The sequence below is a fragment of the Hyperolius riggenbachi genome, chromosome 3 (genome assembly GCF_040937935.1).
Source record: "Hyperolius riggenbachi isolate aHypRig1 chromosome 3, aHypRig1.pri, whole genome shotgun sequence".
NCBI classification, from domain to species: domain Eukaryota; kingdom Metazoa; phylum Chordata; class Amphibia; order Anura; family Hyperoliidae; genus Hyperolius; species Hyperolius riggenbachi.
In genome coordinates, this window is record NC_090648.1 from 467294551 (window position 1) to 467319005 (window position 24455).

The 24455-nt window shown below is 48.4% G+C and overlaps 1 protein-coding gene across 1 annotated transcript in view; it reads left to right on the forward strand.

Annotated features, from left to right (window-relative positions):
- The window catches only part of LOC137561698 (aldo-keto reductase family 1 member C3-like), a 67605-nt gene that overhangs the window by 12563 nt on the left and 30587 nt on the right, over positions 1-24455 (forward strand). Inside the window, exons 2-4 of the mRNA XM_068273040.1 lie at positions 2211-2378; positions 6806-6922; positions 20710-20787. Of these exons, the coding sequence (XP_068129141.1) occupies positions 2211-2378; positions 6806-6922; positions 20710-20787 (363 nt within the window). The remainder of the gene's footprint in view (positions 1-2210; positions 2379-6805; positions 6923-20709; positions 20788-24455) is intronic.

Genomic DNA, 24455 nt, shown 5'->3' on the forward strand with positions numbered 1-24455 from the left:
TCAGTTTGTGTATAATTTGTACTGCCTATTCTGTCTTGTCTTGTCTGTCGCGATTGCGCTGTCACCAGCGGCGGTTGATAGCGAATCGCTCTGTCTTGTTTGGATCTCACTAGCCTCTAGCGGTAGCGGCTGTGGATCCTTCTGATCTGAGTTCCTGGAGTGTAAGCTGGAGCAGCGGTTGCTACCGGCTACCTCATCTGATCTGTCTTGTTTAGATCGCACTAGCCGCTAGCGTTAGCGGCTGTGGATCTTTCTGATCTGTGTTCCTGCTTGGATCACACTTGCTCTGGCGGAAGAGCGGTGGATCCTTTCTGCCTAGTTCCTGTTTCTCGTTTGTCTGTCTTGTCTGATACGGGCGCTTGCTGTAGGCTCGATGAGGTAACCGTTAAGCAAGCGTTCACGTTCTTTGTTTCGTGTTTGTCTGTTGATGGTTAGTTAGGCGTGCTTGTCTCTATTGTGCTTATCACGTGGAGACCGCGCATAACCGCGTGCACTGTTGCGAATGAGTGCGGTGTTCGCGGTTAGCTAGCGTTTATTATTTTCCGTATATTCTCATTGTATTTGCTGTGCCTTTGCTACCCTCGTATTCTATTCTGATCTGCCTTGTGTCACGTCTGGCGATCGCACCTCTCGCGGTCGCGTTCCTATTTCGTATCTGCTGTTGTGTGTGCGCGGTCGCGGGGTGGCGACTAGATTGGCGCACACACATACAACCTATCCCTTTGCTCAATCTCATTCGCAATCGCCTCTCTTGCGATTGCGTTCTGCGCTTCGTACAAATTCCTGTCTGGCATTTGTGGAGGTACAGAGGATTGGTTCCTCTGCACTCCCCAGCGCCATCTGCCGACAGGAATTTTCCCTCTACTGGTGCTTGCACCAAAAGCTGGGTTCTAGTATCTTGACACGCTTGTGGAGGACCTCCGCAGTGTCAGCGCACATCTTTGTGCGCTGAACACGGAGATATCCCACAATCGTTACAAAGGGAATTCCAAAAGAGGGGTGAAGCACGTGAGAATTCTTGTATACAAGTCCTTCTCAAAAAATTTGCATACTGTGATAAAGTTCATTATTTTCTGTAATGTACTGATAAACATTAGACTTTCATATATTTTAGATTCATTACACACAACTGAAGTAGTTCAAGCCTTTTATTGTTTTAATATTGATGATTTTGGCATACAGCTCATGAAAACCCAAATTTCCTATCTTAAAAAATTAGCATATCATGAAAAGGTTCTCTAAACGAGCTATTAACCTAATCATCTGAATCAACACCTGCAAAACATTCCTGAGGCTTTTAAAAACTCCCAGCCTGGTTCATTACTCAAAACTGCAATCATGGGTAAGACTGCCAACCTGACTGCTGTCCAGAAGGCCATCATTGACACCCTCAAGCAAGAAGGTAAGACACATACCTGATGACGTCGACTAGACCACGTGACCCGCGTGGTGAAATGCACAAGAAGGTGAGGTTGGCTTCTTCAGCGGAGGACACCGTCAGTGAGCGGAGCTGCGGCGAGGGCAAAGGACGGCTACCAGGGGCTGAAGGAAGCCCCAGGTAAGTGAATTTGGATTTTTCTTTTAGCTTGGATGTATCTTTTAAGAGTTTAAAATGGATCCTTTCGCTAATTGGCAGCCAATGAAGAGCTTGGCAGAGAGGAGCAGCAGAGGAAGAGCGAGAAGAGAGATGAATATGAGGAGCAGCTGATTGGAGTTGTGCCAGTCTGTTAGTTGATAGTCCAAAAAGCAATATATTACATGAGTCCAAACAATAAGAGCATGTATTACCATTTTAGTAGTGTCCTGAGTGAGAAAAGGTTGGATGCGGGATATGTTTTTGAGTCGGAGATGACAGGAGCTGGCATAGCTTCAGACAATGACAGAGATCTTTTCAAAGAGCCCTGTGTCCCACCCCCTTGCAGTATCAACAGCTTGCTGATGCAAAAAGCAGCTTCAGCCACACCCACAGAGCATCCTGTTAGCCCTCTCAGCTACGCTGCTTCAGGGCATGTGACCCAATTCTGACAATAAGAGTTTATTTAGCAGCAAAAACCTTATTTCAACACAAAAAGTTAACATGTTCAGATTCTTCTTTCTTTTATGCTATAATATATATACTGTATTTAGATCTGATTGGTGCCTGGAGTTGAGTTGTAATGAGAGTATGGACCTAAGTGGTCTTCATGATATCACTGTGTTGCTGTTGGTAGCTTCCCAAAAGCCTGGCAGAAGAGGGTGTGAAGGTTGCGCTGGAAGTGGGCTACCGGCACATTGACTGTGCATTGATATACGGCAATGAGGTGGAGGTCGGCCGAGCCATTCGAGAGAAGATTGCTGATGGGACAGTGAAGAGAGAGGATGTGTTTTACACTGGCAAAGTAAGTCAATTATCTTATGTACTAATAATAGGGGCATAACTACAAGTGACTGGGCTGCCCTAAAAAAGCGTATCTACAGGGGTTCAGGCATGGCCTGTGCCATGGGTGCCTTGTACTGACGGTGTTGCTCCATAGCATCCTTGACATTCTCCATATAAATTCTACTTTTTAACTGGGGGGTTCGGCTGCCTGGTTACATTATTACATAATTTAGGGGGACAGGCTGTCTATTTTTTATTTGGGGATCTGTACAGGCTGTCCTATTGCCATACTTTATTCTTACAGGCAGGGCCGGGCCGAGGCAGAGGCAAGAGAGGTTCCAGTGTAGGAAGGGGCACACAACTCACTCAGTTATCATTCCCCTGTTGTGTTTGAAGCAGAGAGAAATAAGCAAAGAGGATACATGGCAGTGACTGCAAGTAAGATACCTAGAGATTAAGGTGTTGGGGGGGGGGGGGGTATTGGGGGCCCTGGGGCAAATCTTAGTCTAATAGCAATCAATGTGTGACGGCTGTGGTGGGAGAGATGGGATGGAGGGCTCAATTGGATGTCTCAGCCTTGGGTGATGGAGGACCTTGTCCTGGCTCTGCTTAAAGGCCATGCTTCACTTGAACTTGAATACAACCAATTCAACTGAACCAGGCCTTACATTTTTTAGATGGTGCCCTGGGGTGGATTTCAGTGTTAGTCATAGGCATGGTTTTCTGTAGATGCGACAACAAACAGTTATATAATCCCCAAGGCATGGGCAGGTGCCTGGGGCCTAGTGGGTGTTAAGGGACTCGACTATTACCTTCTCTTATCCCTCTCGCAAGGTGGAGCCAAAGCTACTTCTTTGCTTAGGACCCTATTTCATTTTAATCCACCTGCCTTTCAGTCATGCAGAGTAGTGTAGAGGGCAGTATACTTACCTGTGTCGCTTCCACTCTCCACTCCACACAGTGCCGGTGGCCGCATAGCTCCATAGTAGTGCTCTGTGTCATGAACAGCCATGTGATTGCACATCAAGTTGTCCTGACAACAGAGGAGAGCGGGTGTGACCCAGCACTGGAAGCAGGAGACGTAAACTGCTCCCAGCACTGCTCTGCAGTTAGGGATGGAGAGAGAAGCATGGTGCGCAATTTTGAGGATCGTGGGTAGGGGGGTGGTTGGAAATGCTTATTTCCGATTCCGTTGGAATTTTGATCTCTGTAAATGTCGATTTACAATTCCGGGGCATTATGCGGAAATCGGATTTTACGATTTCCAAAAAAGGGGGTTTTTTTTGCCATTTTTGTTAATAAAGTTGGGTAATTTTTAAAAAAGTTGTGTTTTGCGGAAATCGCAATATTTTGCGGTTTTACGCTATTATGCGGACATCCGCGGTACATTTCCAAATGCGGATGTTTACAGCGGAATAACGAAGGAAATTTAGGCCAATCACAAGACTCAGGAATCTTGGGATTGGTCTAAATTTCTGCCGTGTTCCAGTTTTCGTGGTAAACTTTTGCATTCTCTGACTTTTGCAGTCTTCTGATTGGCCGAAAATTTATGAGTCTCGGTTCTGCAATATTTGTCCAGAATTGAAATTTTTGCATAGCGTTACCAATTACTGCTCTGGAAAGCCAGTTTCCGATCAGAAATCATAATCCCCGGGAAATTTTCCAACCATCTCTAGTCGCAGGGGCTATTCTATCCACCTACGTAATAAACTAGGTGACAAGCAGCTAGATTCACTAAACAGAGGTGAACCTACCGCGCAAAGCATTGTGGGATAAAATAAGCTCATGCACGCACATTCTTATCAGCACAGCGCGCACTCTGAAGTTACACGTGATCATTCTAATTTCCTCGTGATAGTGTTGTAGCGACCACGTTACTTCACGAGCGCGGCCGCTACTATGTTAACTTAGTGAAGTATCGCCTTCGCACTGCAACACAATTGCACAGCAATTAAAACGATTGTGCATAACTTCAGAGCACATGCTGCGCTGATAGGAACGTGCATAGCGTGCGCGCGCTACTTTTATCCCCCAATTAACTTCAATGGTGAATCGAGCGGCAAAATGATCGAACCGTGATCGGACATGTCGGAAATTATCTATCTAACTATCTTAATGGCTCAGAATCGAGCCGTGTATTCCCAGCATAAAGGACAACTGAAGTGAGAAATATATAGAGGCTGCCATATTTATTTCCTTTTATACAACACCAGTTGCCTGGCAGTGCTGCTGGTCTATTAGGATGCAGTAGTGTCTGAATAATACCAGAAACAAGCATGAAGCTAATCTTTCAGATCTGACAATAATGTCAGAAACCCCTGATCTGCTGCATGCTTGTTCAGGGTCTATTAGAGGCAGAGGGTCAGCAGGGTTGCCAGGCAACTGGTATTGCTTAAAAGGTTATACATATGGCAGCCTCCATATCCCTCTTGCTTCAGTTGCCCTTTAATACGGCTCTATAGATAAGACCAGCAAACAAGAACCACTATCATTTTTTAAGAGACTAAAGAGGAACTTTAAAGTGTCCATGGAGTCCCTGCTTGCTCAAATAATGATGAATAAATTAAAAAACATTCCGTTTTAAAAAGAAGAAAAATTAAATATGCCCCGCTTGTGGTTGCTTAAAGTGACACACTAACTGAAGCGGAAAAAAATAAACTTTTCATATAATGAATTGCATGTTTAGTACAGATAATTCATAGAACATTAGAAGCAAAGAAAATAGTCTCATATTTTTATTTTCAGTTATAAAGCTTTGTTTTATAACATTGCATCATTCTGTCATATTTACAGTTTAAAAACTTTTTAAACTATGAAACAGAGCAGCGCTAACGACCCTTTGAACTTTCCTGCAGCAAAACCTTAAGAAAAAGGAACAGTGAGAGGCAGGTTGAGTTAAGAAAACAGCACTGTAGCTTGGTGGGAGAACTCAGATAAGCTCTTTTACATAGATAACTGAAGTTTCAAGCACTGGCATTGTTTGTATGGAAATCTTAAAGCGGACCTGAATTCAGAGCTTCCTTTCTGCTCTAAAAGATACGCAAAAGCATAATAACCTTTTTTTTTTTTTTTCTTTTTATTGTTTTTCACAAAGAAAAAAAAAACATACAACAGTTCCTACCGTTAACAGTGTAGGAACAGCACAAAAGAACATACTAACCTTTAAAGAAAAACATTTCTTTGTTACAGCTGATACAAATCCTGCAATAAATCTGCAGTGTGTCTACTTCCTGCTTATATCAGAGCAGACATATTGTTTGCATCCTGTGTTTAACAATTAGCTCACTGCCGTGGAAGTCAGCTGAAATAGCTGCAAGATTAACCATTTATGCCACCTAGACGTGATTGTCACGTCCAGGTGGCTGCTACAGCGCTTCTGCGCTGTGTTGTCCCCCGTTAGCCCGGAGATCAATGAATGGGAGCATAGTTTCCATTCATTGATCTAAGTCCTCAGTAGAAAGACCGACGGCTTCTTATCAGAAACCGCCGTCTTTCTGATAAAAAAAAGTTCCCCGTCCCCCTTATGCTACCTGGAAGCGAGAGCGTTCGCTTCCAGGACTGAAAATAAAAATTGTTTGACTGTAAAACAGTAAAACTACAAAACTACATCTACATAAATTTTTAATGAAATAAACACACATTATTGCATTTAAAATTAACTTTTTACCTCCCACACCAAAAATTACCCAAATAAAGTTTTTCATGAAAAAAAAAATTAAATTACAAAAAAAAACAAAAAAACCATAAATAGTTACCTAAGGGCCTGAACTTTTTTAATATGCATGTGAAGATGGTATATTACAAACATTTTTTAAATTATAAGCTTGTAAATAGTGATGGACGCAAAGCTGAAAAACATGCACCCTTATTTCCAAATAAAATATTGGCGCCATACATTGTGATAGGGACATAATTTAAATGGTGTAATAACCGGGACAAATAAAATACATAGGTTTTATTTATGGTAGCATGTATTATTTTAAAGTTATAATGGCCTACAACTGAGAAATAATGAATTTTTCCAATTTTTTTCTTAATATTCCTGTAAAAATGCATTTAGAAAAAAAAATTCTTGGCAAAATGTACCACCCAAAGTAAGTCTAATTGGTGGCGGAAAAAACAAGATATAGATCAATTCATTGTGATAATTAGTGATAAGGTTATTGGCGAATGAATGGGAGGTAAAAATTGCTCTGATGCATAAGGTGAAAAATACCCGCGGGCTGAAATGGTTAAATTACACTTGTGATTAGACACAGATGAGGGGGAATTAGAGAGGCTAAACTCTATAAATACATTCAAGGTGCATTTCTCTACGATTTCCTTCTGCAGAGGCAAATTATCCCGCAGTACCTGCACTGAGTTACTAGTTTCCTGCAGGTGCAGTTCAATAAATGGTTAGGAATTTAGTATTTGAACTTCTAATCACTTTAATTTTCACTGCAGCTTTGGTCCACCTTCCAAGCCCCAGACCAGGTCCGTGTTGGTCTGGAGAAGTCCCTGAAGGACCTTCAGATGGATTACCTGGACTTGTTCATCATCCACAGCCCTATAGAACTCAAGGTCAGTTCATGCTAACGTTTATGCTACGTTTTCAGGACTCACGGAGATTTTTTTTTAGCTTGTTTATTTATTTCATATTTAGAGAGCGCTGACAAACATCTACTGAGATTATCTGAGGTTTCCTACTCTACAGTGGTTCAGTGAGATCTAGTGCTCTGTGGGGATTTGGTATTCTAAAGAGTCAATGCGATTGGGTAGTGTGACGGTCGGCTTACCGCGTGTCACTTATGGCACCACCTCTTGCCCTACTAGCTGCGGGAGGACAGGTGGCAGCCTGATACCGGCTGGGGTAATGTGAGTCAGTAGCCAAGGTACAAAAGGGGGAGGCAGAGAATGGTCTAAACAATCTGGGTCATACACGGGTATCAGATGGCTGCGGTACAAGGGACTAGACAGAGAGTGGTCTTAATACAATCCGGGTCATACACTGGTATCAGATGGCTGCGGTACAAGGGACTAGACAGAGAGTGGTCTTAATACAATCCGGGTCATACACTGGTATCAGATGGCTGCGGTACAAGGGGCTAGACAGAGAGTGGTCTTAATGCAATCCGGGTCATACACTGGTATCAGATAGGCAGATATACGGACCAGGCCTGGGACTGGGTCAGCAACCAGAGCCAAGGCTAAACAAGCCACACGCCTCACTGACCCTAGACCCCAGTGACTAGATAGGTACAGTACGAACAATGGAGCAAGGCTACCACTACAAGACAGGTACAGTATAAACACAGAAGTATGGCTAACACTACCTACAAGCGGCAAAATACACGCTATAACAGGCGTGCAGCCGCGTCCCGGAAACCCTTATAAGGCCTCCGCATGCGTAATTTCCGCCGCGTCAGACGCGACATTCCGTCGCGTCACTTCCGGAACACCCGCCGCCTGTTCCCATAGGTCGGACGCGTATGTCCCGCGCGTCCTCTGGAACGCATACCTCTGCCTGTTGCTGCAGGCTGAGGCGGCGTGGCACGCAAGCCGGAAGCGCCCGACTCATAGCAGGCATGAGAGGCCGGCAGTATTGTTACACTACCCCCCCCCTGAGGAGTGCCCTCCGGGCACTCTACCCCTGGTTTGCTGGGGAAATTAGCATGAAATTCCCGAACCAAATCTTGGGCATGTACCTGCCTTGCCGGAATCCAGCACCTCTCCTCCGGTCCGTACCCTTTCCAGTCGATCAGGTACTGCAGCGAGTTTCTAACCCTTCTTGAATCCAAGATTCTCTCCACTTCGTATTCTGTCTCCCCTAACACTGACACGGGAGGTGGCGGGGACGCGGTGGTCTGAGACCCTTTTACTGGTTTCAGTAAGGATACGTGAAACGAATTCCTGACTTTGAGAGAGTCAGGTAACTTGACCTTATAGGCCACTTCATTCAACTTCCTAATGACAGGGAACGGTCCGATAAATCGTGGACCTAACTTGGGCGTGGGTTGCCGCAATGGGATGTTCTTGGTGGACACCCAAACCAGATCCCCAGGAGACAAGTCCGGTTCCCGTGACCGACGCTTGTCAAAGGCGCGTTTCTGTTTGTCTACCGCCTTGCTCAAGTTTCCCCGAACCTGTTCCCATACCTCCGCCATGTGAGTGACCCAATTCTCAACCGCGGGAAGATTCGAAGGAACTCCTGAAAGTGGAGAAAACCTGGGACTCAGTCCCGTAACCACCTGAAATGGGGACATGCCCGCAGAAGAACCCACCTGGTTGTTCAGGGCAAATTCCGCGAACGGGAGGTATGCCGCCCATTCTTCCTGATTGCCAGCTACATAGCAACGCAGGTACTGTTCTACCGACTGGTTTAGTCTCTCGGTCTGGCCATTAGTTTCGGGGTGAAATCCCGATGAAAAGGATAAGGTAACCCCCAGTCGAGAACAAAAGGCATGCCAGAACCGAGAGACGAATTGAACTCCCCTGTCGGAGACAATTCGATCTGGTGCTCCATGAAGCCTGAACACATGGAAAATAAAAAGCTCAGCCAACTCTTTTGCTGAAGGTAATTTAATCAACGGAACAAGATGGGCCATCTTGCTAAAACGGTCTACAGTGACCCAAACAACGGTGTACCCATTGGAGGCAGGAAGATCCACAATAAAGTCCATGGAAATTTCAGACCAAGGTCGAGATGGAATGGGTAAGGGCCGCAAAAGCCCACTGGGCGCAGTCCGAGAGGCTTTACTGCGGGCACAAGTGGCACATTCCCTCACAAACGCCTTAGAATCCCGAGTCAACGATGGCCACCATACCCAACGTGACAGTAGTTCCCTGGTCTTGCTTTCCCCTGGGTGACCGGCCGCCTTGTCTTCATGGAACTGCTGTAAGACCTTGAGCCTCCACTGGGGTGGAACGTACATCCGACCGGCAGGTTTTCCCAACGGAGCTTCACCTTGACAGGAAGAAAGAAGGTTCATTAAGTCTGTCTCTGGTACGGAAGTAGTCAGAGTAGCAACAAAACATTGGGGGGACACTATCGGTTCAGGAACCCGGGTCTCAACTGTACTAGGCCTAAATGCGCGTGACAAGGCGTCGGCTTTCACATTCTTTGGGCCTGGTTTGTAAGTGATAGTGAAACGAAACCGGGAGAAAAATAGTGCCCACCTGGCCTGTCTGGGGGTCAACCTCTTAGCGGACTCGATGTATTCCAGATTCTTATGATCTGTATACACGGTGATAGGGTGAGTAGCCCCCTCTAGCCATTGCCTCCACTCCTCAAATGCCCACTTAATTCCCAATAACTCCCTGTTCCCGATGTCGTAGTTCCGCTCCGCCGGGGAAAATTTCTTAGACAGATAGGCACAAGGGTGTAGTTTTTCGGGGCTCCCCGAGTACTGAGAGAGGACCGCTCCCACTCCAACCTCAGAGGCATCCACCTCCACTATGAAGGGACGGGTGACATCTGGATGCGTGAGAATGGGAGCAGAGCAAAAGGCTTCTTTTAGGCTCTTGAAGGCCAACTGAGCTTGAGGTGACCACTGACTGGGATCAGCTCCCTTTTTAGTCAGATCGGTCAATGGGGCCACCTTCAATGAGTATCCCTGGATAAACCTCCTATAGTAGTTGGCGAATCCCAAGAACCTCTGGAGAGCCTTGAGATTGCCGGGTTGTGGCCAGTTGAGGACTGCGGACACCTTAGCCGCGTCCATGGTCAGCCCAGAATCCGATACCACGTACCCCAGAAACGGTACCTGGTTGACCTCGAAAATACATTTCTCAAGCTTGGCGTACAAGCGATTTTCCCTCAACTTCTGTAGCACCCTGCGAACATGGTGTCGATGTTCCGCGACAGTCGGGGAATAGATGAGGATGTCATCTAAATAGACGATGACGAATTTCCCGAGGAAGTCCCGAAAAATGTCGTTCACGAATTCTTGGAAGACTGCGGGGGCGTTACAGAGCCCAAATGGCATCACCAAATACTCATAATGCCCATCGTGAGTATTGAACGCAGTCTTCCATTCGTCCCCCTGCCGAATGCGAATGAGGTTGTACGCCCCTCTCAGATCCAGTTTCGTGAACACCCGGGCCCCGGCCACCTGGCCAAACAGATCCTCTATTAGTGGAAGAGGATAGCGGTTTTTTATGGTGATAGCGTTCAGACCCCTATAATCGATACAGGGTCTGAGCCCGCCATCCTTCTTCTCTACGAAGAAAAATCCCGCCCCTGCCGGAGAGCTAGAGGGCTGGATGAACCCCTTTTCCAGGTTCTCTCGAATATACTCCCGCATCGCTGTGCGCTCAGGGCCTGACAAGCTGTACAGATGACCCCGAGGAGGCATGGTTCCCGGTAACAGATCTACCGGGCAGTCGTAGGGGCGATGTGGCGGCAGCTTCTCCGCAGCCTGGGGTGAGAATACGTCGGCGAATTCCTTGTAGTGCCCGGGCACCTGCGACGAAATCACCTGGGTGCTAAGGATAGGGAGTGTCGAAAGGCAATTCTGGTGACAGAACCCTGACCAACTAACGAGTTGCCCCGTGCGCCAATCCAACACCGGGTTGTGTTGCCTCAGCCACGGCAACCCGAGTACCAGGGGTGTGGATGGCATGTTCAACAGGAAGAACGTTATCTTCTCTGCATGCAGAGCCCCGACTTTTAGGTGCAACTCTGGGGTCCTTGCCACAGGAGTGACTAACTCCAACGGCGAGTCGTCGATGGCCGTGACTCGTAAGGGGCTTTGGAGAGGCAACGAGGGAATATTTAGCCGTGCGGCCACAGATAGATCAAGAAAGTTCCCAGCAGCCCCGCTGTCAATGAAAGCCTGCCCGGTCACCCCTTTTCCCTTCCAGTCAAGACTAAAGGGTACAAGAAAACGTTGTTCTTTCAGAGGAATTACCTGCCCGCCTGGATGAACTTCCTCCAACTCATCTAGGCGCTGGCGTTTCCCGACTTCTTCTCGGGGCAGGTACGGACCATGTGACCGGCACCCCCACAGTAAAGGCACAGCCCTTGGGTTCGCCTGCGTGTCTTCTCCGCAGCGGACAGCTTGGAAGCTCCGATCTGCATGGGTTCCTCGGGGGGCATTGATGGGCTGAGCAAGCCCGCCACCACGGGTGCAACACTTCCCGCGCCTGACCGCTCTGAGCGTCTCTGCCGAATCCGGCGATCCACCCTGATGGCAAGGGTGATAGCCTCGTCCAGTGTCTCGGCCGGAGGGTAGTTGATCAGGTGGTCTTTAACTGTTTCAGACAACCCAAAGTTGAACTGATCCACCAATGCTGGATCGTTCCATCTGGAGGCCACTGACCACCTCCTAAATTCTGACGCGTACACCTCCGCCGTGTTTTTCCCTTGTTTTAAGGCCCTGATCTTATGGGAAGCGGCGGTGGTGATGTCAGGGTCTGAGTACAGCACGCCCATTGCCTGGAAGAATTCTTCCACCGAGGCGAGAGCGGGATGCCCCTGAGGAAGGCTATAGGCCCATGCCTGTGGATCCCCTTGTAGCAGCGAGATCACCAGGGCCACCCTCTGAGTCTCCGTCCCCGTGGCCTGCGGCCTTACAAAGAAATACATCATACAAGAATTCATAAAATTGCTAAATGTGCTCCGGTCTCCGGAGAACTTCTCCGGGAGTGGAAGTTTAGGTTCAGCCACGGATGCAACTGGGACAACCGGTACGACCGGTAAGACAGGCGGTGGAACCGGCGGAACCGGAGGGGGGTCAGCAGCATCCTCTGGCTCATCTCCCAGAGGAATGGCCGCGGCCGCGGCCTGTGCTAACGGGGTCACCATGTCGGCGAGACCCTTGACCATAGCAGACAGCTGGTCTATCTGCCTCTGCAAATCCTCCATGGTGGAGTGTAAATATATATCCCCTAAGGATAAAATGTGGGCCTGTTATAATGTGACGGTCGGCCTACCGCGTGTCACTTATGGCACCACCTCTTGCCCTACTAGCTGCGGGAGGACAGGTGGCAGCCTGATACCGGCTGGGGTAATGTGAGTCAGTAGCCAAGGTACAAAAGGGCGAGGCAGAGAATGGTCTAAACAATCTGGGTCATACACGGGTATCAGATGGCTGCGGTACAAGGGACTAGACAGAGAGTGGTCTTAATACAATCCGGGTCATACACTGGTATCAGATGGCTGCGGTACAAGGGACTAGACAGAGAGTGGTCTTAATACAATCCGGGTCATACACTGGTATCAGATGGCTGCGGTACAAGGGACTAGACAGAGAGTGGTCTTAATACAATCCGGGTCATACACTGGTATCAGATGGCTGCGGTACAAGGGGCTAGACAGAGAGTGGTCTTAATACAATCCGGGTCATACACTGGTATCAGATGGCTGCGGTACAAGGGGCTAGACAGAGAGTGGTCTTAATGCAATCCGGGTCATACACTGGTATCAGATAGGCAGATATACGGACCAGGCCTGGGACTGGGTCAGCAACCAGAGCCAAGGCTAAACAAGCCACACGCCTCACTGACCCTAGACCCCAGTGACTAGATAGGTACAGTACGAACAATGGAGCAAGGCTACCACTACAAGACAGGTACAGTATAAACACAGAAGTATGGCTAACACTACCTACAAGCGGCAAAATACACGCTATAACAGGCGTGCAGCCGCGTCCCGGAAACCCTTATAAGGCCTCCGCATGCGTAATTTCCGCCGCGTCAGACGCGACATTCCGTCGCGTCACTTCCGGAACACCCGCCGCCTGTTCCCATAGGTCGGACGCGTATGTCCCGCACGTCCTCTGGAACGCATACCTCTGCCTGTTGCTGCAGGCTGAGGCGGCGTGGCACGCAAGCCGGAAGCGCCCGACTCATAGCAGGCATGAGAGGCCGGCAGTATTGTTACAGGTAGTCTACAGAAATATACCGATATTTGGTATTCTGCAGTGATTTACTGTACAGAGACTCAGTGAGCTTTAGTACTTTACAGATATGGCACTCTGCTCTGTAGAGATTTTGGTACCCTTAAAGCGGTTTTAAACTCTGACAAAATATTCAATAAAAACGTATTTTCCTACTTTTTATAACCCAAACAATTATCATATTTGCTTTTGTGCACAAGTATTATTATTCATTTAGAAATTATAAGTTGCCAAAGTTCAGTTTATTTACTTTGAAAGCTGCTGGTGCATTTTATTCATAACTGTTGTAATTCCATTGTAAATGCAGCCAGTAATGATTTCTGAGCAGTGTTTCAGTTCAGGACTCATTAGCAGAAGTTTCTGCACAGTCAGAGAATGTTTAATTAATTGTATCAAGTGAAGGATGTAAACACAAGATAAGGTTATCACCAGTTCGGAAGTGGCTGCCCCTGCAGGAGAAAAAGTCAGTCCTGTGATTTAACCATTTGAATGCTGTTTTACAAAAAAAAATTGTGTTAGTATATTATATGCTGTAAATAACCTTTTAGAGCAAAGAAAAAATACTGGGTTTCATTTCGCTTTAGTCACTGATATTTGGTTCTCTGTAAAGAGTAAGACTCACTGAGATCTGGTAGCCTATAAAGATTTACTGAAGTGCGGGTCTCTTCAACAAAGCAGGTGGTTTATGCTATAGCACGCGGCCCACGCAAGATTAATTGGGGGATCGCCAGATACCGAATTACTTTTCCCTCGGAGGGGGAATAGAATTTAACACCGCTGGGAATTTAAGTGGTATCAGTATGAGCCGTCATACGCCAAGCTCACCGGCCGCGTACCAGTGACATTGAGGGTGGAGAGCAGGGGGACACTGGTTGAGGAGGGTGACAGCGGGAGGAGGGTGACACTGGGTAGGGAGGAGGGTGACACTGGGTGGGGAGGAAGGTGACACTGGTTGAGGAGGGTGACAGCGGGAGGAGGGTGACACTGGGTAGGGAGGAGGGTGACACTGGGTGGGGAGGAGGGTGACGGTGGAGAGGAGGGTGACACTGGGTGGAGAGAAAAATGACAGTGGGGAGGAGCAGGCTGACACTGGGTGGGAAGGAGGGTGACATTGGGTAGGGAGGAGGGTGACAGTGGAGAGGAGGGTGACACTGGGTGGGGAGAAAAGTGACAGTGGGGAGGAGCAGGGTGACACTGGGTGGAAAGGAGGGTGACACTGGGTGGGGAGAAAAGTGACAGTGGGGAGGAGCAGGGTGACGCTGGGTGGGAAGGAGGGTGACATTGGGTGGGGAGGAGGGTGACACACTGGGTAGGGAGGAGGGTGACACACTGGGTAGGGAGGAGGGTGACAGTGGAGAGGAGGGTGACACTGGGTGGGGAGGAAAGTGACAGTGGGGAGGAGCAGGGTGACACTGGGTGGGAAGTAGGGTGACATTGGGTAGGGAGGAGGGTGACAGTGGAGAGGAGGGTGACACTGGGTGGGGAGGAAAGTGACAGTGGGGAGGAGGAGGGTGACAGTGGAGGGTGGAACTGGGAGGGAGGAGGAGGATGACAGTGGGGAGAAGAGGAGGGTGACACTGGGTGGGGAGAAGAATGACACTGAGTGGGGGGGGAGGTGACAGGGGTGGAGGAGAGTGAAAGTGGAGAGTGAAACTGGGTGGGGAGGAGGAGAGTGAAAGTGGGGAAGAGAGGAGGGTGATACTGAGAGGGCGCCCAGTACAGGTATATGTACTAGCAGTGGCGGACACAGCCAGCAGTGGGCCCCTGTGCAAAATTGTAATTGTGGGCCCCCTATGACCTGCGGCGCGCGTAGCGCGCCGCGGCAAAATATGGGCGTGGCTACAACCTGCGGCGCGTGAAGCGCGCCGCGGCAAAAATTAGTGGACAGAACCTGCGGCGCGTAGCGCCGCGGCAAAAAAATGGGCGTGGCAATGACCGGATGAGGGCGGAGCTAACTGTAACTTAAAGCGAACCCGGGGTGAGGGTTTATTTCCTTTTAAACAATACTAGTTGCCTGGCGGCCCTGCTGATCTATTTGGCTGCAGTAATAAACTGAATTACACCAGCAACAAGCATGCAGCTAATCTTCTCAGTTCTGACAATATTGTCAGAAACCCCTGACCTGCTGCATGCTTGTTCAGGGTCTATGGTTGAAAGAATAAGAGGCAGAGGACCAGCACGGCAGCCAGGCAACTGGTATTGCTTAAAAGGAGAGAAATATGGCAGCCTCAATATTATTCTCACCTCAGGTTCCCTTGAAAAGTGCAACGCAAAGACAGTGGGCCCAAGTTTTGGTGACCCTTTCCCCAGAAAATTCACATAATTGTGCAGGTTTTCTCAAGAAAATACACATATATGCCCAGAAAATACGTGCAATCATGTCGGCAGATATGCCCAGAAAATACGTGCAATCATGTCGGCAGATATGCCCAGAAAATATGTGCAATCAAGTCGGCAGATATGCCCAGAAAATACGTGCAATCAAGTCGGCAGATATGCCCAGAAAATACGTGCAATCAAGTCGGCAGATATGCCCAGAAAATACGTGCAAACAAGTCGGCAGATATGCCCAGAAAATACGTGCAAACAAGTCGGCAGATATGCCCAGAAAATACATGCAATCAAGTCGGCAGATATGCCCAGAAAATACGTGCAAACAAGTCGGCAGATATGCCCAGAAAATACGTGCAATCATGTCGGCAGATATGCCCAGAAAATACATGCAATCATGTCGGCAGATTTGCGAAGAAAATACATGCAATCATGTGGCAGACCTGCCCAGAACATACACCTGCTAATATAAATAAAACAAAAACATTTACTCACCTGCAGCAGCAGACCTCCTGTCCCAGCCTCCATCCGGCGCGCAGCTCCCATGGGTGGTTGGGTGGATAGGTAGCCTAGTGGGTGGGTGAGTGGGTGGGTGGGTTGGTAGCCTGGTTGAGTGGGTGGGTTGGTAGCCTGGTGGGTGGGTGGGTAGGTAGCCTGGTGGGTGGGTGGGTAGGTAGCCGGGTGGGTAGGTAGCCTGGTGGGTGGGTGGGTAACTAGCCCGGTAGGTAGGTAGGTAGCCCGGTGGGTGGGTAGGTACGGAGCAGTGCTTTTCAGCGCTGCTAGATTTGGGCGCAGCCGGCGCCTTCATAGACTTCAATAGGAATCATTCCTATTTAAGCGCTCAGTGAGTAACGTCGGCTCCGTCAGAAGACAGAGCCGAAGTTGCTTAAAAACATAATAATTCGGCCTCCAGCAATCGCTGGAAGCCGAATTATTTCATTCCCCTACTATCCATGTCGGCCTGGAGGGGGAATAGTAATTTAATCGGCCCGGACTTGTGCAGAAGCAGGATCAGCCATATAGCGCTGTATCCTGCGCCCAAGTCTACCGGCGCCGACTTCAAATGTACGCGGGTAGGTAGGTAGCCTGGTGGGTGCGTGGGTAGCCGGGTGGGTGGGTAGGTAGCCTGGTGGGTGGGCTGGTAACTAGCCCGGTAGGTAGCCGGGTGGGTGGTTAGGTAGGTAGCCGGGTGGGTGGTTAGGTAGGAAGCCTGGTGGGTGGGTAGCCGGGTGGGTGGGTAGGTAGGTAGCCGGGTGGGTGGTTAGGTAGGTAGCCGGGTGGGTAGGTAGGAAGCCTGGTGGGTGGGTAGGTAGCCGGGTGGGTAGGTAGGTAGCCGGGTGGGTAGGTAGGAAGCCTGGTGGGTGGGTAGGTAGCCTGGTGGGTGGGTAGGTAGGTAGCCTGGTGGGTGGGTAGGTAGCCTGGTGGGTAGGTAGGTAGCCGGGTGGGTAGGTAGGAAGCCTGGTGGGTGGGTAGGTAGCCTGGTGGGTGGGTAGGTAGGTAGCCTGGTGGGTGGGTAGGTAACCTGGTGGGTGGGTTGGTAACTAGCCCGGTAGGTAGCCGGGTGGGTGGTTAGGTAGGTAGCCAGGTGGGTGGTTAGGTAGGTAGCCGGGTGGGTGGTTAGGTAGGTAGCCGGGTAGCCGGGTGGGTGGGTAGGTAGCCTGGTGGGTGGGTTGGTAACTAGCCCGGTAGGTAGCCGGGTGGGTGGTTAGATAGGTAGCCGGGTGGGTGGTTAGGTAGGTAGCCGGGTAGGTAGGTAGGTAGCCGGGTGGGTAGGTAGCCGGGTGGGTAGGTAGCCGGGTGGGTGGTTAGGTAGTTGAGTGGGTGGTTCGGTAGGAAGCCTGGTGGGTGGGTAGGTAGCCGGGTGGGTAGGTAGCCGGGTGGGTGGTTAGGTAGTTGGGTGGGTGGTTAGGTAGGAAGCCTGGTGGGTGGGTAGGTAGCCGGGTGGGTAGGTAGGTAGGAAGCCTGGTGGGTGGTTAGGTAGTCGGGTGGGTAGGTAGGTAGCCGGGTGGGTAGGTAGCCGGGTGGGTAGCTATCCGGGTGGGGGGCCCGACTCCTATCCTCCCTCCCTCCCTTCCTTCCTCACCTCGGGGGGCCCCCTCCCGATATGCGCGGCGGGAGAGTGAGCGGCAAATGCAGGAAGTCTTCAGGGCTCTCCAGGCATCCGCTAGAGGCCCAGCCGCTGAGTCTCCAATATGTCTCCAACTGGAGACATATTGGAGACCAAGCGGCTGGGCCTCTAGCGGATGCCTGGAGAGCCCTTCCTGCATTTGCCGCTCGCTCGCTCTCCCGCCGCGCATATCGGGAGGGGGCCCCCGAGGTGAGGGAGGGAGGGAGGATAGGAGTCGGGGGGCCCCCGGGAATAAAATAATAAAAAAAAAAAAAAAATATTAAAAAAAAAAAAAAAAGTACTTAATGCCATGGGCCCCTGAAGAAAACGGAACTTCAGGGGCCCTCGTGCGGCGGCACGGCCTGCACGGCCGTATGTCCGCCCCTGTGTACTAGGCTAGCCTATCTGACTCCCCCCTCTCAGTCTGTCACTCAGAGCGCCACGCCTCTTGCCCTCTATTAACAGTACGCCACTGCTGCCCAGTATTCAACTGGTTGATTCAGGTAGTGTAACTTACAAATGCCGGGGCCCCTCGCAACATTCAGCAGGCCATACCTCCCCCCACCACATGCTTCTGTGTGCTAGTAAAACAAAATGTTTCCTCTGCACCACCAGAACCCTTCCCCCTGGATTTTGCAAAGTGGACACAACATCTGAAGGTGGGGGGGGGGGGGGGGGGGGGAGTGGGAGAGTTCAGTTCAGGAGAGCACGTAAGGAACCTCCATTGACACTGCTTTGCACTCCATGACCAGGCCCCTTAAGCCCTAGAGCCACCCTTCTTGCAATGGCCTGGCCCTGGGCTAAGTTAGGGAGGGAAAATATAAACAGGGTAAGAAGCACTACTTGGTGCTAAACACTTTGAGGATAGTTTGAACCATTTCAGGACACTTGGATCCCAGTATTTTTCCCCTTGCTTCTTTCCTTGTTAATTGTTGTGCCCAGGACTTTCAGACCTGTGTTTTCTTGGCATTTAATGTATCAAGAAAGTGTTACTTATCTCTGTATAAATTGCTGCAAATGGAAATGCCGCACTAATAGTATACACATTTCTCAGTGTTGTTTGTGACTCCTGTACAAGTCGACCCCTATACTTTTCTGTAGTGACTCAGACCTAAATTTCTAGACTTAGGCTGTAGCCACACTGTGGTTTCAATTCATCAAAGGCTGTTGGGAAGAGAAAAAAAAAAACAAGTCCGGAAAATACTGCATTCAGTATTTTAGACTTTTTTTTTTTGCTAATTCATTAAGATTTTCACAGGTGCGGTAGAAGTTTGGTAATTTACCAAGCCCAATGGCTTCAATTCACAAAAACCTGTTGGGTAACTGCAGAAGAGTATGGAGTTATCTCTGTTACATGCTGTTCAGTGCAGCAGTTACAATTGTAAGAGGCATCTCTGAACATCGCTTTGGAATGTACTTTGTTATACTGCCTCTGTGAACTCTGAATTTGTCTATTAGTCTGTCTTAACATTGTATTTTATTGCCACAGCTTACATGAACTTCTAAGAATCATTATGCCATGCTTAGGTGGTTTCCCCACTAGCTACTATGCATCTTCAAACAGAAGGTTTAACGTCCGATGGTCTGCAGGGGTAATCTCTTTTGGGACCTCTCCTCTGCTGCCTGGGGGGTAGAAAAGCTTGACCCTGCTGAGAAGGCTTCGTATCCTATCGGCATCTGATCAGCAGGACTTGCAGGAGAAAGAGGCTGTTCCTATTGGCTCTCTGCTCAGTCATAGGTAATCCCTCACAGAAGCAGAGAGGGCTCTGCTTCTGTGAGTAAAGCTTCTGCACAGTCTCCACACTGTTTCCGACAAACCAAAGTTGCTGGTAATCATTGAGCATGTTACTGGGCTTTACCGCATGCTCTAATCTTTATGAATTGACATTTGCTGACATATGTTGAGGTCTTTACCGCACAAGTCGGTAATTTACCTCACTGCTCGGTAATTTCAGCTTGCCATGCGGTAACAGCCTTGATGATTTGACATTTACCTAAATGCTCTGGAAAATCAGGTGTTTCCAGCATTGCCGAATGATGAATTGGAGCCTATAGGCATGATTCACAAAGTTTTTTCACCTTCTCTATGTTACATTTTAAAGAGGAACTCCAGCCTAAACAAACATACTGTCATTAGTTACATTAAATATGTTAATTAAAATAGATAGGTAATATAATCTCTTACCCACCCTGTTTTAAAAGAACAGGCAAATGTTTGATTTCATGAGGGCAGCCGTCTTTTTGGTTGAAAGGAGGTGACAGGGAGCATGAGACACAGTTCCAACTGTCCTGTGTCCTGAGCACCTCTCCCAGTTGCTAGGCAACGTGAATAACAACATAGGAAATATCATCATGCTCTGCAGAGCATCAGGGAAAAAAAGCCCGGGCTTTTTTTCTTTGATGGGTGGAGCTTAGCTAATAATGCAGCTAAAAATGATGCTTTGGTAAGAAAAACAAAGTTCTGATGCTGTGAAACTGTTAAAGAAACACAAAGCCTTTTCAGTTCTGCTGAGTAGATTTTTAGTCCGGAGGTTCACTTTAAGCTTCCAAAGAGAAAAAACAAAACAATATAATTAAGTTAAGAAAAGTAATATTGAAATGAAGTTAATCAGGAACAACTTAGAGTAATTATTTTGCTTGTAAATGTGCTGAAAGGTTATTTTTATCACTTAGGTGATAAATAAGTCATTTATGAGAGGTTTAGTGAATAGAGCCCTATGAGTGCTTTCTGAGTGCTTTTCTCACCATCAGCGTTTTCGGAGTGTTTTTTTAAACACTGACTTGCATTAAAATTGATGTAAGATTGCAGTGGTCATCATTTTCTCAAAAAATCGCGATCGCAGCAATTTTACCAATATTTTACCACAATTTACTGTGATAATGGAAGTCAATGGGTGCATTTTTGTAAAAATTGCTCAGAAAGCGCTGATGGTCAGAAAAGCACTTCAAAAAGTGCTCATATTATGGCTACAGCCTTATAGTCAAGTATATACAGGCAATAATTATATGCAGGTTTACTTATTTTTTAACAGCCTGGAGACAATGTGTTCCCTGTGGGTGAAAATGGGAAATTAATTTACCACAACACGGATATCCGGGACACTTGGAAGGTAATGAATAATGTCTTATTGTTGTACACCTGCAATTCATTCTCTGTTGCCTTTAGCTTCCTTGCTTGTAAGGGGTACTTCCACAGTATGGGAATAGAATTCAGATACCACAATGTACCAGACCAGTTATCAAACACGGGCAGCTAGTGCCAGATATCCATCAGGCACACCACTCCTGCACACAGATCAGCCAATCAGTGAAAAGGACATGGCACACCAAAGCAGTAGCAGCAACAAGCTGTATTGGAGTTTAGGTGATGACACACAATATTTGTTGGGGGACACTCTATGGCTGCCTATACTGGGGCAAGGGCCAGGCCTGGATTTACATCACAGGAGTCCTGAGGAAGCTGTCCACTCAGCGAATCGCAATAGCGGAGGTAAGGTGACACGGAGGAGGTTCCTCATAAGGGACTCTTTACACTTCATTGAACTTGGGCTGTGGTACTTTGACTACGTTACTACCTCATCTCCAATCTCTTGCACTGCACTTTGGTACTTTAATCTCCATTTGGAGTCTGTTTTTTTGGCATCTGCATTCTGCACTAGCACCTTTACATTCCTGCTGTGAACTTGTCCACATTCTTTGCTGTGAATGTTGTATTTTCATAATTTTGCATATTTTTCACCTATTTATATTCAATTTTGTTTTTTGTACAGTTGCTTTTGCCAATATATTATGCACTTAAAGGGGAACTTCAGCCTAAACAAACATACTGTCATTAAGTTACAGTAGTTATGTTAATTAAAACAGATAGGTAATTGTAACGATTGTGGAATTCTCTCCGTGATCAGCGCACAGGACGTGCGCTGACACTGCGGAAATCCTCCACAAGCGTATAATTTGAGAGAACCCAGCAAAAGGTGCAATGCACCTGTAGGGGGGAATTCCTGTCGGCAGATGGAGCTGTGAAGTGCAGAGGAACAGATCCTCTGCCCTGCCACAGACGCCAGACAGGAATTGCACGAAGGGAAGAAACGCAGGGCAAGATAGCCCTGAAAGAGAGAGATCAAAGTTACAGAGGGTATGTGTGTCCACCAATCTAGTCGCCACCCTGCGACGAAAAACACACAACCATGAAGTTCAGGAGAGAAGGCAATCGCAAGAGATGGCGATTGCTAACAGCGACACAAGACCGAATAAGCACAGATAAGGAATGTATGTATGTCCACCAATCTAGCCGCCAACCTGCGACGGTGGACACACAACAGAGGAAACCAAGTGAGACCGCAATCGCAAGAGAAGCGACTGCGAATGAGAATGAGCACAGGGACAGGTTGTATGTGTGTGTACCAATCTAGTCGCCAACCCGCGACGGTGCACACACAACAGCAGATATGAAGTAGGAACGCAATCGCTAGAGAGGCGATTGCCAGAGGTGACACAAGGCCACAGCAAGGCAGAGCACTAGAGTAGCAAAGGCACAGCAAATCATACAATGAGAAGATAAGGAAAATAACAAACGCTAACTAAACGCGAACACCGCACTCATTCGCAACAGCGAACGCGTTTGTAGCGCGGTCTTCGCGTGTTAAGCACAACAGAGACAAGCACGCCTAACTAACCAACACAAGATGGACACGCTTGCTACACGGTTGCCTTACCGCAGGCACCAGCAGGCGTAGACAGACAGACATACAAACGAACAACAGGACTGAGTCACACAGGAACCACTGCTCTTACTGTCAGAACCAGTGCGAACCAAGTACGAGAAAGATCCACTGCTCTTCCATCAGAGCAGTGTGATCCAAGCACACAACAGACAGAAGGAGTAACCAGAAGCGACTGTAGCTAAGGTTAGCTCCAAGATACAGACCACAAGAATCCACCGCCTCTAACGCTAGGGCGAGTGCGATCCAGACAGACAGAACAAAGGCAAACAGATGATACAATCCTGGCTGCTTTTAGCAAGGGATGCCTAGTGCAGTCCCAGGAATACTCTAAGCTAATCTTAAACAATCCAACAGAGAAGGCTGACACTCCAGGAGTGTGTTAACAAACCGTTATGACCAGCAAAGGATTGTGGGTGATCCCAACCTTTATACTGCCAGCAGCTAGATTTGCATAACCAATGTATGCAAATCCCTCAACAGCAGAGCAGGTCTGGATCTTGCAAGACAAAGCCAGGTCTCTTATCCAGAGACCTGCATCCAGGGGCGTCTGAGTCACTAGGCAACTATAAATTTTTGCCTATGGCGCCCTGGGTGGAAGTGGGCGCCCTCTCGCCGCTCTCTGTGCGTGTTTGTTTATTTATTTTATTTTTTTCTTCTTTCAGCCAGCCAGGTCGGTGCTGGCTGTGACAGGCAGCTCAGCCTGTGCCCGGCGGCGCCTACTGGTCTGCCCCCTTCCTCTCCTCTCCTCCGAGCGAGCAGCACGCACATTAGTTTTCCCTGCAAGTGCCCGTAAAAAGTAGCAAGATAGTTCCCTTTCCTGATTAGTGCGCATGTCAGCCTCCTTTCACTTTAGCCTCTTCACAAGCGACTACTTTTCTTGTTACTCCGCCCCTTTACAGCCGCATCAGGAGGCTTCCACTCATTAGAACTAAGGCGCACCAGTTTCATGTGGGGAGTAGATCTTTTCAATGATCCGGATGATTCGAATCGGATCATTGAAGAGATCCGGATCTTTGATCCGAATCTCGGATCATTTTACTACCGAAGCATTCGGGGGTGAAATGAATAGCAGGACAGGAGAAGGGGAGGGGGGTGGACACACAGAGAAGGGGAGAAGATGGACAGAGGGCAGGGAGTGGACAGAGGAGGGACGAGCAGAGAGTAGAAATGTTTGTTAGCACACAATACCCACATGCTGCAATCATATGCTTTACATATATTTCACCTACATGTGCATCTGTACACTTTGAAAGCAAACGTCGCACAGTGAAAGGAAGCATCCCCCAAAGCATTACCAGAAGATAAGTGCAGCTGTTTAGTGCCGAGTGCAGGAGGATCATATTACACAGCAATCACAGTGCCTGCAAAGTTACTGAGCTATGCTGAGCTGAGCCAAAAACTTCCAATTTCTTCACTGTGCACAACTACGGAACAGCCAGCCTATAATCAGCAGCACGTTATAGCCAGTATGTGTGCTCTACACATATCTGGCAGTGGCACCCATGTCCCCTCTCTCTCATCTTATCTACCTGTCTCCCTGGAAGGCTGCCTCCCCTCCAACAGAGCGATCCATCTCAGCTCTGCTTCCAGGACCCCGCTGCCGCTGAGAGGGGGCGTGTCGCTCCTGGCCCCGCCCCTTTTTCGATCCGAATCACTCATTTTGATGATTCGGATGATTCGACTCACAAAATAAATTCGGATCAAAGATCCGAATCGTTCATGATCCGGACAACACTAGTGGGGAGTAAGGATGGGATAGTACGCAGTACGGTCCTGCTGCCACAGCTTCCCGGAGGAACAGAGTCATGTTCAGCACATATTCAGCAAGCAGTGCACTGTCCCGTGTGTACACTGCTGCTGAGAGAGAGAGGGGCTCTGCTTCTGCCACGGACATGTGCCCACTGCCTGACAAGTCTGCAGCCTTGCAATGTCTGCAAGCTGTAAGTACTACGCTGACATCTGACGCTGACAGGACTGTGCAGTGAGCTGGGACACTTGTTGTTGCTCTCTCTGCACAAACATTGGGGGAGGAGAACCTCTGATCTGTGTCCAGA